The following is a 17,145-nucleotide window of genomic DNA, read 5'->3' as shown; positions in this document are numbered from 1 at the left end:
TGAAGTTCCTAGGGAGTTTGCATCTTTTTATTAGATGTATACAGAAGTATTATGAGGTAGAAAAACAAGGTAGGACAAATACCTGTGTGAAAAGGAGAAAGAAGTACACCCCAAAATTAGTCAGGTGGTATATAGCTGAATATAAGGAAAAAGTTGCCCTTAGATACAGGTGTACACTTCCCACTGTAATCAGTGAGATTGTATATCTGAGGGTAGAACTTGAATCACTATTTTTAGAGTCCTCCAGCCTTGTTTAGCCTCTTGTACATGAGTGTCCCCAGCAGTGTTATGGTAGGTCTCTTAAATTCTGTCCCAAATATGCTATTGCTTTAAAATACTGGGATTTATACTTCTTTGTAGTTAGATACAGTGATTGTCCTAAAAAAGTTCAAGCACCTTGTCTTCACCTGTCAGGCACTGCATTCAGCTCCAGCTTAGATCTCTGCTTTCCCTTCTTTCTATTTCCTCTCCCATTTCTTGTCCCAAGCCTCTCTCCTGCCTCCCTGTTTTGTATCCCCATCTCACAATGTTCCTTATGTTTGGAATATTCTCCCTGTTCTCCAGTACCAGATGACCTTTCCCTCCTCCTTAAAATTCCTCCTCAAAATGCATTTCTTCAACAGTCTTTAAGAAATGACCGGTGCTGGACTTTTACGCCACGTCCAATTCATACCAGCATTTCATGCTCTGTATGTGTCAGAACTGTTATGTCTGTCTATATTAGATTGTAATCTTGTAGGCAGGGACTGGTCGTCGTCGTCTTATGTTTGGAGCCAGAAATCCTGTGGCTTGCGGTGAATGACGACAATAATAATAATAATAACAACAACAACAACAACAACAACAAAATATTTCTTTTATTACACTTCAGTTTTCTTTTAAGAGCCGTAAAGATTTTTTTCCTAAAGTGAGATAAAACAACAGTTTCTTCAGTGCTTTAACTTGACTTCTTCCATCTGACACATCACTGGAGATGCCTGATTTGATCATTTGAATGTTCTGGTACTTATCCTGTTAAGAGACACTGTTTTCCATATGAAAATTCCTTTCTAAAAGTAGTTTCACTTTAATGTGTGGTTTAGCAGTGGGAACAGACTTTTCAGGCCTGATGCTAAAAAAAGAGATTTATATTTCAAAACTGGCATATAAAAGTAATCACAGGCTCATATAACCTCTCCAAGTTCATCATGTCATTGGTACCTAAACACTTGGAACTATGTTTGTCCCAAGGGAAAATATATAGTCCAGTAAATAATGTGTATTAGCAATTCAGAACATCTTGTGCATGTCTTCTTCCCAGTATAACAGCTCATGCCAAAAGAGAAAAGATTGCACTGCGAAACACATGTTGGTCTGTTTTCCATATTAGCCAAAGGAGACCTCAACAGGCAATTCTTGGAGCTCCTGTAAATATTAGAAACAAGGGATGCAGTTTAAAACAATTGCATTATTGCACCCCTTTCCTAGGATGACCAGATGTCCCAATTTTATAGGGACAGTCCTGATTTTTGGGTCTTTTTCTTATATAGGTTCCTATTACCCTCCCACCCCGTCCCGATTTTTCACATTTGCTGTCTGGTCACCCTACCCTCTCCTAGCACAGACCCAAGCAAATAAATGGGCCTTACTGCATGCCCAACAGGAAAACAAATGCAGACTGTTTTGCATTGGCAGAAGGAGGGAATCCCAGACTCTAAAAGCCTTCACTGATGATGTCCTGCTACCAGGTGTGACCCCCACCCCCCCAAAAGATGTTTGCATAAAATAGAGACCACTTTTATCTTCAGGCTGTAAGGCTCTGATCCTACAACTGCATCCAAGTGGGCAGAGTCCCATGGAAATCAGTGGGGCTCCATGGAGGGGCAAGAGTTTGCATGTGTAGAGCTAGTTGTCTAAGGTAGCCAGCCAGCTATGAATTGTTTGATTGAACTGCTTTTCCTTAACTACTTATATTTCTGTAACCCTTTAACAGTCTTATCAATTTTTGTAAAATGTATTACAGGCCTGACTCTAAACTAACAATACTGTCTGATACTTTAAATCTATATTTAGATTTTTTTAAACTTCCTGGTACGTCATTTCTTGAAAATTTTAAATGAAATTTTAAAATGAGGAAAATTGCTATAAATGTTAAAATATGGTCAAAAACATAAAGTTAGGAAATTCAGATGTAAATTTGAAACTTTGCTATTTACTTCCTTCACTTTGCCCAGGTATTGCAGCACTTCTTCCAGTACAGAATGTAAAATGGCCAGATGTTTGGAGAATGTTATGATATTTAGATACCCCAGCAGAACTGAAGCACTTTCAACCTTAATCTTTTTTCAGTATTTTTAATTTTTTCATGATTCAGAGGCCAAAAATCTAACCTTTTGAGTAATCGATTCTAAGTACTGTAAAATTGTTTTGTTTTCCTTCTTAAAGTTTGCAAGCCAAGTATTTTTAGATAAAATGTATAATGGTAGTGACCCTAAAGCAGCAAATTGATGCATAATTCTTTTTCACAGTCTTACATACGTAGTGGGTAAGAGGGAAGTACATACCTGTATGCTCAAGTGAAATCCAAAATAGAGCTAGTAGGTCAAAAGTTTGGTCTTTCAGACTTAACTGTGTCCCTTTTAAATATTTCAATCTGAAACACACAACCTAGAGGCTCCTCTTCTCATATAGTAACAGTGCTTATGCTTTTTTGTTTTCCCAGGGCTGATGAAATTGAGATGATCATGACGGATCTCGAAAGAGCAAATCAGGTAGGATTTTAAAACAAGTTTTACTCATCAAATTTTAAAAACTTGCATTGATTTTGATTTTTATCTTGGGGAATGTTCCCTTCTCTCGTGGTCTCATGGCTGTTCTCGTGTCCTGTCCATGTTTAGCAGTCCAAGCTTATTACTTTGTATGGCTGTGCAAGCTGCAAATATAGTGAGGGAAACTCTGTAAGGGGTCTATTTCTGCAGTATAGTACTATATATAGCAATGGATAGTAATATATATTGTAATGGATGCTATTTACAAGCAAACATTTTCAGTTTTTTAAACCCATTTTGTTTTTTAAATGCCTCAAATGTTTGCCACACCACAGGACATGCCCACAGATGGAGTCTAGCTTAATCCAAGTTGTACCTCTGTTGTTTTTCCAGTGTTGTTGTAGCTGTGTTGGTCCCAGGATATTAGCGAGACAAGGTGGGGAAGGTAATATCTTTTATTGGACCAACTTCTGTTGTTTTTCTCACCAACAGAAGTTGGTCCAATAAAAGATATTACCTCACCCACCTTATCTCTCTGCTGTTCTTGTTGACTACTTGCGGAATTGAAGCAGTTTGCTCACAGCAATGAATCTGTAATACACCATATTAGGCAAATCAGCTCTTGTTAAAAAAAATGGGCAGCAACTGATCATGACATTCCAAACCTGATCAAATAGATGAAAACCAATAGATAAACTCTCAGGCTTAAATTTTGAAAAAGTGACTAGTGATTTTGTGTGCCTCAATGTTTGGGTGCTCAGTGTAAGAGACATTATAATGGGAATGTTTGTTAGAAACCGCGAAGCACTTGCCCTTTGAAAATCCAGTTCCTTTCAGGTGTCTCCCTCAGTTGGAGCCGGGGCCAGGGCCAGATCAGGGGAGTGGAGCAGAGCTACAGCTGGGGACAGTGTTGCTTGGGTGATGCTCCCTCCCTGCCCCCCATTGGGGCTGGTCTGTGCCCTCTGCCGCCCCAAATGTTCCTCCGCACCCCTCTAGTGGGGCACACCTCACAGTTTGGGTGACTACTACTGTATACAAAGAACATATTTATATTTGAATGATCCAAACTGGAATGTAGTTCAGAAGAGATATTCAAAGAACAGCAAAGCCTTGGTATTAAAAACATCATTAACAGAATTTTTCTGCTTAAAATAGTAAATATATTTTCATTTTCAAACACAAATATTTTATATTTGAAAATTGTTTCCTTTTTCTCTTAGCTGTCAAATCCTGAGTTCAGAACCCTGTACTTTCCTTGCTTTATTTGATAACATACCTACAACTTTTACAGCCAAATGGGAAATGCTGTTACCTTCTCTATTGCAACTGATGATGTATTTCACTTTGTAGAAGAAACACAGATCCCTGATCTCAGGTGTTGGAAGGAAATCTGCTCTTCATTTAACCTTTAGGATATTCAAAGAGTACATTCTCATTTGCTTAGGGCCAGGTTCTCCCCTCCCACTGAAAAAGTGCTCTGAAAACTCAGCAAGTTAAAACTTCTAGAATTTCTGAAGCAGAAGATAGTGTTGCCTTCAAATCTCAAGAAGACAAAGTTGTGCAGTTGTTCTGTGATTCTTTCACTTCCTCCAACTTCTCAGTCCCCATATACTTTCTCTTCAGCCCACTGATCAATTCTATTCATGCAGTGGGCATTCTCAGGGGTAGGGGGAGTGTGCTGTTGGTTGTACTCCCAGTGCCCAGAAGGGATTGTAGAACCTTTATAAATGCATTACACTGAAGTTAGTGTTTTGTGATTGGAAAATTTGGGAAAAGAAAAAACACTAGTAAGGCAAGAGCAGACTTCGTACACTGAGGTCAGAGGAATATGTTATACTTGAAAAAGAGGGCAGTGGCCATAGAATTAGGACTTGTCTTCACAGCATTATTAGCTCCAGGTATAAATTGAGTTTTGCCCAACTCCTGTGCACACACAAAAATCTCTAAGCTCGAGTTAAATAATGCTTTAAGGGCACGCATCCAAGGTGTGAGTTGAAGCTCAAGTGCTGCTGATGCTGGAGCTAATAATGGAATGAGTTTCCAGCAGCTTGAGTTTCCAACAACTCATCAGATGCTAAGCCTCTCACAGCGTCCTGCTAATCAAATCATGTTTTGTAGTTTGAATGTTTTATAGAGCAGCCACTCTCACTGCACTCAGGCTAGGCTAGCTGGAGTGGGGGAACTCGAGTGTACTAACTAGTGCTGCCTGTTGCAGTAAAGACAAGCCTTTTGAGAGGTATGCTGACTGGAATAGAGCTTGCCAGGGATATTGTGTAGAGACAGGGTTCTGCAGTTAGAGTATGAAGTTTTATAGGGTTAGTTTGATAAACAGTGAATTATACCACAGACCTGAAATGGAGGGACAATGCTGAAGAAGCAGAAAGATAGTGATAATGGAGAATGAAGCAAAGCATTAGAGTAGTGAGAGGGATAAACCAGTATAAAAAGACAAGATGGAGCAGTAAGTAAAGTTGGCTGCTGTATCGAGGGTTCTGTTGGGGGGAACAACTTAATAGTTCATTAGCATTTAACTTTATTTTAACACTTGCTTTAGAGTCTGAAGGATTCTATTGAGACCTGCTGCAATTGCCTTAGTAGTAAAACGCTGCCATTTCTGTTGCAGAATAACAAAAGAACTATCAGATGAGCATGTATCTCATTCTTTGTTTCTCTGTTAATCCTTAAGGCTCTATTACTGAACACTTTAATTGGTATCAATAAAGGAGCAGAATGGACGTATATCTGAATACAGCAGAACTTTGCTACTTTTCAGTTTGCTGATCCACAAACTCAGTGTTTCTCACCAACAAAATCTAGATGTTTTACCTGGCATTTCTGTAAGGATTTAATTAATAGAGCTGTAGTAAGGAATCTCATTTTATTGAGCTTTCATTTTACACAATCAGTGACTGCATATTTGCTGATATGCTGTGAAGTATGATAATAAATAATTAAAACAAACTGCCCTTACTTGCCAAATAAATGAATTTAGCATAGTTTGGGACTCTGGAATGTTTAAGAAAAAGATGCTACTGGTATTGACTCCAAGCTGCTGTGGATCACAGTTGAGTTTATCTGGCTGTGGTTTCACATTACCGAAGTATGCAGATCTATATGGCCAAATATTGGGTATCCAAATTAAGAAAAACAAAATTAAAAGTGTGTTGTGAACAGGTACAATTTATTCTTCCCTGGTAAAGGTGTTTGAAAGTGTGTTCCCCATGTAGAAATGAGAAAGGAACACCTAAATTAAGGAAGTGCCAGTTGATTGTCATTGACATTATAATATCAGTGTAATGCCTTGAAGAATCTAACATGTTTTAAAAAAAAAGCTCAGATTGAGAAATGTCATGTTTGCAGTGTTTCCTGTGGAGCAAGAGACAGGAGAATATAAGAGACTTTTCCACCTGCAGAATGCATCGGAAATATATAATTTAGATTTTTTTTGTACAGTATGTTATGCTATGTTGTATCTTTGGAAGGTCAGCATGTTTTCATTGGTCTCCCTGTTTCTCCTCATGATGCTGATACAGTTCCTGAATTTGTCCTTCACGCATTTGTGTGTTTTGTAGGGTAGAGATAATTGCAGATTATAGAAAGTTCTGTCATAATGGAACAAGAAAAGAGGAAATGCTCTTTCCAGAGTGCCAGCTGAATTACATAGCAGCTTGTTAAAGGATCTAGACTGGATTAGTGCTATGCGTTTAATGAATTGTTCTGTTGGATTTTAAGATCAGTAGAGGAAGAATTAATGATTAAAAAATTGTTGAAACAAAAGAATACTAAAATGTAAAAACCACTGCATCTGCTATAGCAAGTATATACAAAACCAACAATTTTCTTTTGTCCCAAAAGCATTAGGAAAATGAAATTATTTTAGCAGAAATAGTTTTCAGGTTTTTTTAATTGAAGTATAATCTCGTTCTAGCTCCAACAGATCATGCTGGAAAATTCTTTAGATTTATATTTCCAACTAAGCACAATTGCTATGTCAGACCAATATATGGAGTGATATTTCTTCATGTTCAGTTAATATCACTGACAACAACATATATTCAAAGGATGGGTATTGGACAAAAATAATTTTGTTCCACAACTGATGGCAGCAACAACAATGACGATGTGTACCTGTTTTTATTCACCATGAAGATAGTATTGTTATCTCAGCACGATTCCTTCATCTGCACCAAGGCTGATGCAGCTAACATTAGAATATCTGGATTCTGTTTCTGACTCTTCAACTCACTGTCGCTAGATCCGCAGCTAAAATAAATCGTTTACACCAGGGTGCCCAACCTACAGTCCACGGTCTGAACATAGCCCATCAGAGCATTTCATAAGGCCTGCGGTCTCCTTCAACACAGTATAGTAACATCCATTTCATTAGTGTTTTATCATCTTGTTTACATAATTTTAGTTTACATGAGTGTGTAAATAGGTTGTTTCTATGTATAGTATCTACTACAAAATAAGCTGAACTTAAAAGGGAAATCAGTACAGGTGACTTTAAATCTTATTAAAAGATGTAGAATCTGTTTGGCCCACACAAGATTGTGCTTAGGTTTATCTGGCCCTCCCGTGTAATAAAGTTGAGTACCACTGGTTTACACCACCTGATGAGGTCTGGCAATATTTGCACCAGTAATTTGATCCTGTGCCTCAATTTCACCATCTGTAAAAGAGAAATAATGATAGTCACCTTTGTAAAGTGCGGAGTGTAAATTGTAAAGAGAAGAGACATAAACCTGAAGACTAAATTCCGACTCTTAAAAACTTACATTTGGTCTGTGTTAAATTATAGCTGTGAAACGTGGATGTTCAAACACTCGATAATAAGAAATGATGGGTTTGTCTGTACTTGTAGTGCTGCAACAGAAAAGTCCTCCCGTCGACATAGTGCTGTCTACACCAGGAGTTAGGTCAGTTGCTAAGGGGTGTGGAAAATCCTGAGCAACATAGTTCTACCACATAAATTTGTAGTGTAAACCAGTGCTACGATACTTCAAGTTATGATATTATAGAAGAATTCTGAAAATATAACTTAACCAACAGAAAATTGTTGGTCAGCAAACAATAGTCAGAGATCTTATGAAAAGAAAGATTAGATTTTCAGGGCACGTTTTAAGGCGCTCAGTGGCAGTGCATGTTTTCAGGCACTGGAAAGGCAGACAAGGTAGAAAAAGATGATGTTGGATGGACGGTGTGGTATCCTGGGTGGATCAAAAAGACTATTTATCCACACTGGGATTAGCAGAAGATTGTAGAGAATGCGCTACCATGGATGCAAATCTCCAGTAATAGAGATGCCACAGAAGAAGAAAAAATGTGTTGCTATTGTTGCATGGAAAGTGCTATCTAATTGCGAAGTATGTTTAATATTATTTTCATAGATGTCCAGAAGTCTCCTGTAAAAGCTCAGCTTCCAACAGGAAGCACATTTACCTGGCAGTGTTTCAGTGAGAAAAGGAAAATTGAATAGCCTGAAAACGAGACTGAAGACAATCCAAGCTCTTCTGTTTGATGTTGTTTATATAATTCTCCAATACTGCAAAAATAGGTGCCAAAGCCCTGGAGAGCTTTTCATGTCACTGATTTTCTGATAATGCTTTCCTTTTATGTGAAACTTGATGCAGACTAAGGCTTCAAAATGGTTGAAAAGTTAGGGGGGAAAATGAAGCATATTCCACTAATATGCCTTAATCAACTAGATGCTCGAAAAGAGCATGGCTGCTGTGGGATGGTCTACAAACAGAGGGCTCTATACTGCAGAGCCTACCGGGCCATAACTAAATCTATTAGTTTCAACAGAACTACTCCTGGTAATATGCATTACACTGTAGTGTTTGTAGTAATGTTTGCTACGTGTTGTATTTATATAAGAAAAGACAATTCAACTGATAGAACTCTGAAGGGAATGATCTTTAAATAAAGTATCTCATTTTTCCAATCATAGCTCTGGTCTTTGATCAAGTTAATATTATACTCAGTTCATGATCTTCATCCTGTCATTAAGCGCTACAAAAATGAGTTATACCAAATACATTGCATGTATTTTTTTTTTTAAAATGAAATGCACATGGCAAATGATCATGACCTATTAATTGGCTTCACTACTAAGCAGTATAGTATTTACATATTTTAGTAAAGGAAGTGAGAGAATTCTGTGCTAGAATATTAGCTACATGGAACAGAGAAGATTCATCTGACTGAAGTATCCAAAAATACAGTTTCATTGGATGCATGGAGAATGGGGATGGTCTTTCTCAATGTTAGCAGTGTGACTGACTTCCACTGCATCTGACGAAGTGAGCATTCACTCACGAAAGTTTATGCTCCAATACTTCTGTTAGTCTACAAGGTGCCACGGGACTCTTTGTTGCTTTTTACAGATCCAGACTAACACGGCTACCCCTCTGATACTTGACTTCCACTGGTCATTTCTGATAGTGTGGGCAGTCTTTTATTTAAGATATTTAGAAAGAAGCCAGGCACTTTAGCACGAATAGGCACAGCTATCTATTACTATAGATTTAATTATTATAGGCAGAACTGTTAGTGATATCTATACTTAGTTAACTGACACGTCTCATTAAAAGACCCCGTGTTTTAAACTTTGCCAAGAACTTAACAGTTTGGGTAGAAGTTTCTCATGCTGGATGTTTGGCTCAGGCTGATTTCTCCCCCCGCCCCCCCCTAACTTTCAGCAAAAACTGCACAGCCATTTGTGAGAATGAGATATAGGAAAATGTTTTTCCCACGTTAAAATTCTTGTAACTGTTTTGCTAAGAAGCTCTAGTGCCTCCATACTTTGGAGCAGGGACCTGAAACTTGGCAAAGGCAGGTGTCCTTTGTATTAAGGTTGTGCAGTCTGTTGTTCCTGTGGCAAAAAAATGTCCAAGTTTAAGCCTCTGAGAAATCTCAGTTTGTACATCCTCAGCTGAGACTTGTTATAGTTTGGCAACTAAATTCTCTGATGATTCTGTCAATACTGAGCACTCTCCAACTTGGGGATGCAGGGGCTGAGCAGGACTTTCCTTGCAATTTCTGCTTCTCCTTTGGTGCTGGGCTCCGGAACTGATAGCAAAGAGACTCTCCTTTGCTTTCGGTGTTCCCCCTGCTGGTGTCGGGGAAACATGGAGCAAACTGTGACTGGAGACTGGAAATGGAAGCTAGCAATGGAGTCAGGGAAAGACTGGGACTGGATGGACAAGGAAACTGGGACTGGGAGTCGAGGTGGGTAGAAGACTAGGACATATTCCCCTTTTCCACAGGACAAGTACCTTATTCAGAGGACTGAATAGAAGCTGTTCTATGGAGAAATCAGGGTTGTGTAATGAAGGAAGCCATTGTCTGCAGGACCCATGCTTCATTTGTGGCAAAAGTTGGAAGGTTTGTAGTGAATGAGGCAGGGGACTGCAGGAAGAGAAAGGATGGTCTTGTAGTTAAGGCAGTTAAATGCTGCCCTAGAGAATTGGATTTTATCCAAACCTCTGTCAGAGGAGAAGTGTGCTGGTGGGCAAATCATTTAAGCCAAACTTCTCATAGATGGCTACTAATTGTGTATTCCTCATTTCCTGGTGTCCACCTTGAGACCTTCAAGTCTAATTTGCAGAAGTGTTGAGTACTCATTGCTGCAACTGAAATCAATGGGAACTGTGCTTTGAACCTATGATGTGCTATAGAATGTAAAGTAGTCTGAAGAATCCGGTTCTAGTTGTCCAAAATTGAGCACCAAAAATTAGTGAATAATTTTTACTTTAATTTCTGTGTGCCTCAGCTGTCCATGTATAAAATTGGGAAAATACCCATTCCTCTTACAGGGGATGTGTGAAAATACATTACTGTTTGAAGCATTCAGATACTATAGTGATGAAAAACTATAGTTTTCCTATAGAAAAACCTGTGAGGAAATGAATAACTATTCAGAGCAGAGTTTGAATAATGAGCAGTAAATAAGTCACAGGGCTAGTAATTGAACAACAAGGATAAAATAAAATATTGAATAGCTGCTTAGTTGTTGAGCACCATGCCTTCTGTGCACTTATTCAGGCATGGGTCCTTTGGGGAAAAAAATAGCATGTGATCATGCAACTGAAGATTGTATCATAATGCATATGCACAAGGGGAGGTCAACAAAGATTGCACAGGAAGCCTTATTGTGGCATTTCCAATTTTTGAGTGCTTGATTTTGCAACCTTAACGTTCTTTTTCCACAGTTTTTTGTATGGTAATTTTATTATTTATATTGCAGGAGCGTCCAGAAGCTTACTAAGTGCTTTTCAAATGCTGAGGCATACATAGTCATTACCCTGAAGAGCATATGCTCTTAAAAACAAACATATTTTTCCATATTTTCCAATCAGAGTTGTCTGAAATTTGTTGATTTCTTTCATAGCAATGGATAGTATGAAATCTTGTTTAATATTAGTCACAAGATTACAACAGATGTGCTAAATTGGCTAGGGAAACTATGCAGGAAGGAAGGGCAGCTGACAGCTTACAGTATATGGAGACGTAACATTTATTAGAAATATCCTCTGTGGTTTATTTGCATGCAAAGTGAATAGATTCTCAAAACAATGCTGCTATGAATGGGAGCCATCAGCAGAATTGCTTAAGGGTGCAAAACCTATTACTTTATTCAACACTAGATGTAGTAACAACACAGTGTAGTAACGTGTTCTGTTTTGCAGTAATTATTTAGAAATTATTAGATAAATATTTTCTCACAAAAACAACGAGGAGTCTGATGGCACTTTAATGACTAACCGATTTATATAGGCATAAGCTTTCATGGGTAAAAAACCCACTTCTTCAGATGCATGGAGTGAAAATTACAGATACAGGCATACGGATACTGGCAGATGAAGAGAAGGGGAGTTACCTTACAAGTGGAGAACCAATGTTGGCAAGGCCAGTTCAGTCAGGGTGGATGTGGGCCACTCCCAATAATTGATGAGGAGGTGTCAATACCAACAGAAGGAAAATTGCTTTTGTAGTGAGCCAGCCACTCCCAGTCCCTATTCCCTTTTACGTAGAGAAGAATAAATAAATAAATAAAAATTAAATAATAAAAGAATAAATGGACACAAATCAGACATCAGGAATGGTAACATAGAAAAGCCAGTAGGAGAACACGTCAATCTCCCTGGACATTCAATAGCAGATTTAAAAGTAGCCATCCTTGAACAAAAAACTTCAAAATCAGACTTCAGAGAGAAACTGCAGAGCTATAATTAATTAAAAAAATTAACACCATTAATTTAGGCTTGAATAGGGACTGGGAGTGGCTGGCTCACTACAAAAGCAATTTTCCCTCTGTTAGTATTGACACCTCCTATTTTTTACCCATGAAAGCTTATGCCTAAATAAATCCCTTAGTCGTTAAGGTGCCATTGGACTCCTCATTGTTTTTGTGGATACAGACTAACATGGCTACCCCTCTGATATTTTCTCACATTCATCTAATGTAAATGAGAGAAAATGAATTATCGTGATAAGACTTGCTAGTCCAGTTTTCCTTCCCAACTTTATCCATCTATGGAAGCCAGTTTAGTTTCCCTTTAGTGAGGAATAGTATTACTGGAAAAAGACTGCTTCGGGCATCTTTTCATGCATCACACATACGGTATGCTGATTAAGTGTCTCACACTAGTTATTAGAACTTGTACAACTCCACATTTGTTCTCAACAACTATTGTGAAACCTATGCAAAATCATCAAAATGTTGCAAGAAAGTATCACAAATTACATATTTAATTGGTGATAATATGCTGAATGAGATCTGAATTAACACGCAGTTGCTGTTCAGTGTCGCTTACAATTTGAAAGTCAGACAACGATCAGACAAAAAATACAGGTGACACCAAGAAAATGGACATAAGCTTTGTTTTTGTTAAAGTTTGTGGACCTTGCAGGAGGGATTTATTGAAGAGGGGAGGGAGTATGTTTCACAGAAATAGGAAGATCGTTCCAGGTGTAAAGTGATGCGTGGAAGAAAGCACGAAGGAGAGAGTGGGAGAAGAGAATAAAGGGAGCTGATCATTGGCATAGTAAAGGAGACAAGTTGGATCACAGTGACAAGATTTGCAGTGTAGATAGGGGGCAGCATTGCACAGAGCCTTTAGAGTGATTGTTAGTATGGTGTGCTTCATCTGGAGGCAGGACTGAACCAGCTCAGGGATTCAGAAAAGAGAGCAACATGTTCTGAGCAGTGGGCCTAAACAATGATTGTAGTTGCTTTGTACTGGAAGAGGAGTGATATTGTAATTGGTGGAACCAGATGGAGCAGGGATAATCAGGGTGGATAAGAATCACCTTTTACTTCTAATAAGCCAAAAGCGGAGTGTGCTGTAAAAATAATTAGATTTTTGTGCTGCTTTTCTTAATGGGAACTTGAGAACAGGTAATAGAAAGCACTTTTTCTCCCACATGCCCTCTGAGGTCACCTGTGATCCACCAATCCCCATCCAAACTCCTGTGTGGACATTCTTTCCCCTGAAACCTATGTTTTTTAAATCTTTTTTAAATTATTATTTATATTGCAGTAGTGCTTGGGAGCCCCAATCCTGGTTAGGACCTAGGGTGACCAGACAGCAAATGTGAAAAATCGGGATAGGGGATGGGGGGTAATAGGAGCCTATATAAGGGAGAGATCCAAAAATCTGGACTGTCCCTATAAAATCAGGACATCTGGTCACCCTATTAGGACCCCACTATGCTAGGCATTGTACAAACAGAACAAAAAGACAGTCCCTGACCCCCAAAAGCTTATCAGATATTGCTGAAATTGTCAGTAGCTGGTATCTGACCTATGCAAATTTGTTGGATTTGGAGGGGTTAAACATTGTTACATAAATAGAACAGCTGAAAAGGACAAAACTTCACCATTCACTTTTTGGCAAATAATTGCTGAAGAAAGATAACCCACAGCATTTGTATATTTTAGGGAGACTAGCCAGAATGTCTTTTAATTCAGTGTTTGCCCGTGAGAATTATTCCCATGAGGAATCCTGCAATAAAATCTGCTTGGTGCGTAGAAGAATAGAAAGAAATTGAATAAAAAGACTCCATTTCCACTTGTATTTATTCAGTCTGGGAAATTCAGTGGGCCACAGTATTAGTATCAGCAGGGGATTCCTTGCTCCTAGCGTTAAATTACTGTCATAATCGCTCAATTATTTCTTCCTTGTACTGTTTAAAATAAAAATCCATCACATTCTATGTATTTTTCCTAACATTTATTAGGTTCAGTGTTTAGGAAAATCAATTATAGTCAGTCAGGCATGAATTGATGAATGTTCTTGTAATAATTGTCAGTTGTTAAACTGAATGTACTTTCTCTTTTCACCCCTTTTCATTTCCTTCAGAGGGCAGAGGTGGCTCAGAGAGAGGCAGAAACCTTAAGGGAGCAGCTCTCATCAGCTAACAAATCTCTCCAACTTGCTACACAGATCCAGAAGGCACCTGATGTGGTGAGAAAATATTTACCTACTCTTACAGGTTTCTGACATTCTTCAGTCCAGCTCTTTCAATTTATGCTCACAGTTATAAAAAATATCTGTTTGGAATAATATTTTAACTGAAACAAAATGGTGTTCCTGGGAATTGTAAGTTGGTTACATTTTTGTTGGACAAACTATTCATTGGGATTGGAGGCAGTCAAAGACGGGGGACAGGAGTGGAAATCCCATCTGCTCTTTGGATGCTAGTATGAGCTGGGCAGCACTCATTCAGCGACTGCTCAGGGAGTCCAGGCAGATCAGAGTCCAGCTATCAAAGATTCTTTCGAGTTGATAGAAGCTGTGATAGCTGAAAAATAAATTGAACAATGCCATACGACAGGGCTTGCATTAATAGGTTATTAACACATGCATTGGGTATATAGTGAGACATGAGGCTGTAGGTAGGCCACATGACTTCATCCAGCCAAGAGCATTGCCTACAGTGTCATATTGTTCTTAGAATATGGTTCTAGAAGAAAGTTTAAAACTTATATTTTAGACTGTGTAGTATCTTCCACCAAATATCTCCTCCTACTATGAAAAATTAGTTAATAAGCAAATAGGAAAAAGTTAGCAAATTAATATAATGCATTCTCTTTCTTATTTTTATAGACTTTTGGGGGGCTTTTGGTCTTCCTCCAAGTATTTTAAAATGCAGTGGATGTACTTGTTTTGTTTTTGGAGATTGTTTACACTATCCCTTTGCCTGTTCCACCTTCCAGGCACAGAGTATTACATTCCTCAGACTTTTTCTGGATTAATAACCACCATATTTGAAAGGACAATTCCTTTTGAGTTTAGCCTATCAAGGTGACTAATAGGTGGTGTTTACCTTAAAAAATGGAAAATAGGCTCTCATTGCAACCGACTAATTTAATAAAAATGATTCCTGATGTGCTACTTTTTATTATGAAGCAAATACATTCACTGCTCGATATCAGACAGAAGAATACATAGTTTCCTTAAAAGTACTTTTTGGTGCAATATCAAAAAGCCTAAAAAACTGTTTAAGTGCTCAGTGATATTCTCACTGAATTTAACCAGAGCAGGATCAAGACCTAACAGCATAAATAAAAAGTCAGAATATTAGCCTTAACTTGGAATTACCTGTCTCTTCCCAGTTTATATTCCAGCCTTCTTATTTTAGCATTAGGTTTTTCTTGTATTTAATACTACTTTTGCACCTCATTCATATTTAATATGACAACTACTGCAGGATAAAAATGATTATTATCTATCTTATTTCAAACTTATGCTCTGGTCTCAATAGAGATGCAATAGACAGTTACACAATTTGTGATGTTTCATGCAAGCAAATTAGAGGTTTTTTTCCAAGATAAAAAGTATAATTCACTGTAATAGGAGGGCATTGTTAACTGCTGTTCAGATTTCTACCTCTCTGTGTGAGATATGACACTAGTATGTAGACACTGGAAATCAAGCTAAGTGTTGGGAAGATATGGAAAAGGCATTTAGTGTATTTCTACTCTGGAAAATATATGGGTATCCAGTATCTGGCAGTGTCATTTGTTGTAACAAGAGGGACTAGGTGTCAACATTTATGAGTTGGGTTTTCACCACTGACTCATGGTATGAGCTTTGGCATGTCGCTCGCCATCTGGGTGACCCACTTCATCCATTAGTAAAATGGGTTCTTACCTACCTCAGCATATTGTGAGATTTATTCCTTAAAGTTTGTAAAAGTGCTTAGCGGTCTTTGAATGAAGATTGCTATATAAGCACCAAGTAGTGGGCTAGACCATGCTCCCTAGATCTGAACATGCAGTATCTCTTCTGCACAAGGATTTGCTCTAATTCTGCATGGGAGCTGCTTCCACAGCACAATACTTGACCTCTCTACATGGTCTGTTTGCTGGGGAAGAAGTTGAGATTGAATGGGTGGAGAGAAAAGAGGTGGGGTGGGGCCAGGGGTGCAAGTCTACTTTACCCAGGCCCTATCTGGTCCCATAAAAAGTAGGTGAAAAAGATAAAACATAGCTCCATCTCCCTCTTCCCTTATCTATCTCCCTCCTAGTTCCTGCCTCACTGTCTTAGGAGATGTTGGCAGCTAGGAAGCCACAATAATGGGGGTGTGCCATGGTACGCCCAAATATTGAATGCTATGGGCAGTTCTGATCACCCCATCTCAAAAAATATATATAAGAAGTGGAAAAGGTACAGAGAAGGGCAACAAAAATGATTAAGGATCTGGAACAGCTTCCATATGAGAAGAGATTAAAAAGATTTGGATTACTGAGTTTGGAAAAGAGGCAACTAAAGGGGGCTATGATACATCTATGAAGATCATGAACGATGCAGAGAAAGTGAAAAAGGAAGTGTTCTTTACTCCTTTAGATAACACTAGAACCAGGGGTCTCCCAATGAAATTAATAGGTGGAAGGTTTAAAACAAACAAAAGAAAGTACATCTTCACACAACACACAGTTAGCCTGTGGAACTCATTGCCAGGGGGATGCTGTGAAAGCCAAAACTATAGTGGGGAGTCTAAAAAGAATTAGATAAGTTGATGGAGGATGGACCCATCAATAGCTATTGCCAGAAACTGGGAGTGAATAACAGGGAATGGTTGCCTGTTTTGTTCATTCCCTCTGAAGCACCTGGCATTGGCCACTGTGAGAAGATGGGGTATTGGGCTAGATGGACCATTGGTCTGACCCAGTATGGCCATTCTTATGGTATGTTCTGATTCTAGGCTTGAGGGCAAGCCCCCTCAGCATTTTAGCAGAGCCTGATTTGAGGAGGGAGATTTCTACAATGAAATACTCAGGAAAATGTTTTCTTCCTAGCGATCCCTTCCTGTGTACTTTTCCTGGGGAGGAGAGAGTCTGGGCCATTATTATTCTCCTCAGTGTTTCCAAGAGTAAACAACCATC

At 38.6% G+C, this 17,145-nt stretch overlaps 1 protein-coding gene across 21 annotated transcripts in view; it reads left to right on the top strand.

Annotated features, from left to right (window-relative positions):
* CUX1 (cut like homeobox 1) overlaps positions 1-17,145 on the top strand; it is a 417,182-nt gene that overhangs the window by 261,158 nt on the left and 138,879 nt on the right. For all 21 annotated transcript variants that reach the window (XM_044993433.1, XM_044993434.1, XM_044993432.1 and 18 more), the window contains 2 exons: positions 2,702-2,750; positions 14,117-14,221. In XM_044993433.1, coding sequence (XP_044849368.1) covers positions 2,702-2,750; positions 14,117-14,221 — 154 coding nt within the window. The remainder of the gene's footprint in view (positions 1-2,701; positions 2,751-14,116; positions 14,222-17,145) is intronic.

Source organism: Mauremys mutica, chromosome 19, assembly GCF_020497125.1.
Source record: "Mauremys mutica isolate MM-2020 ecotype Southern chromosome 19, ASM2049712v1, whole genome shotgun sequence".
NCBI classification, from domain to species: Eukaryota; Metazoa; Chordata; order Testudines; family Geoemydidae; genus Mauremys; species Mauremys mutica.
This window is presented reverse-complemented; position numbering and strand designations above follow the sequence as displayed.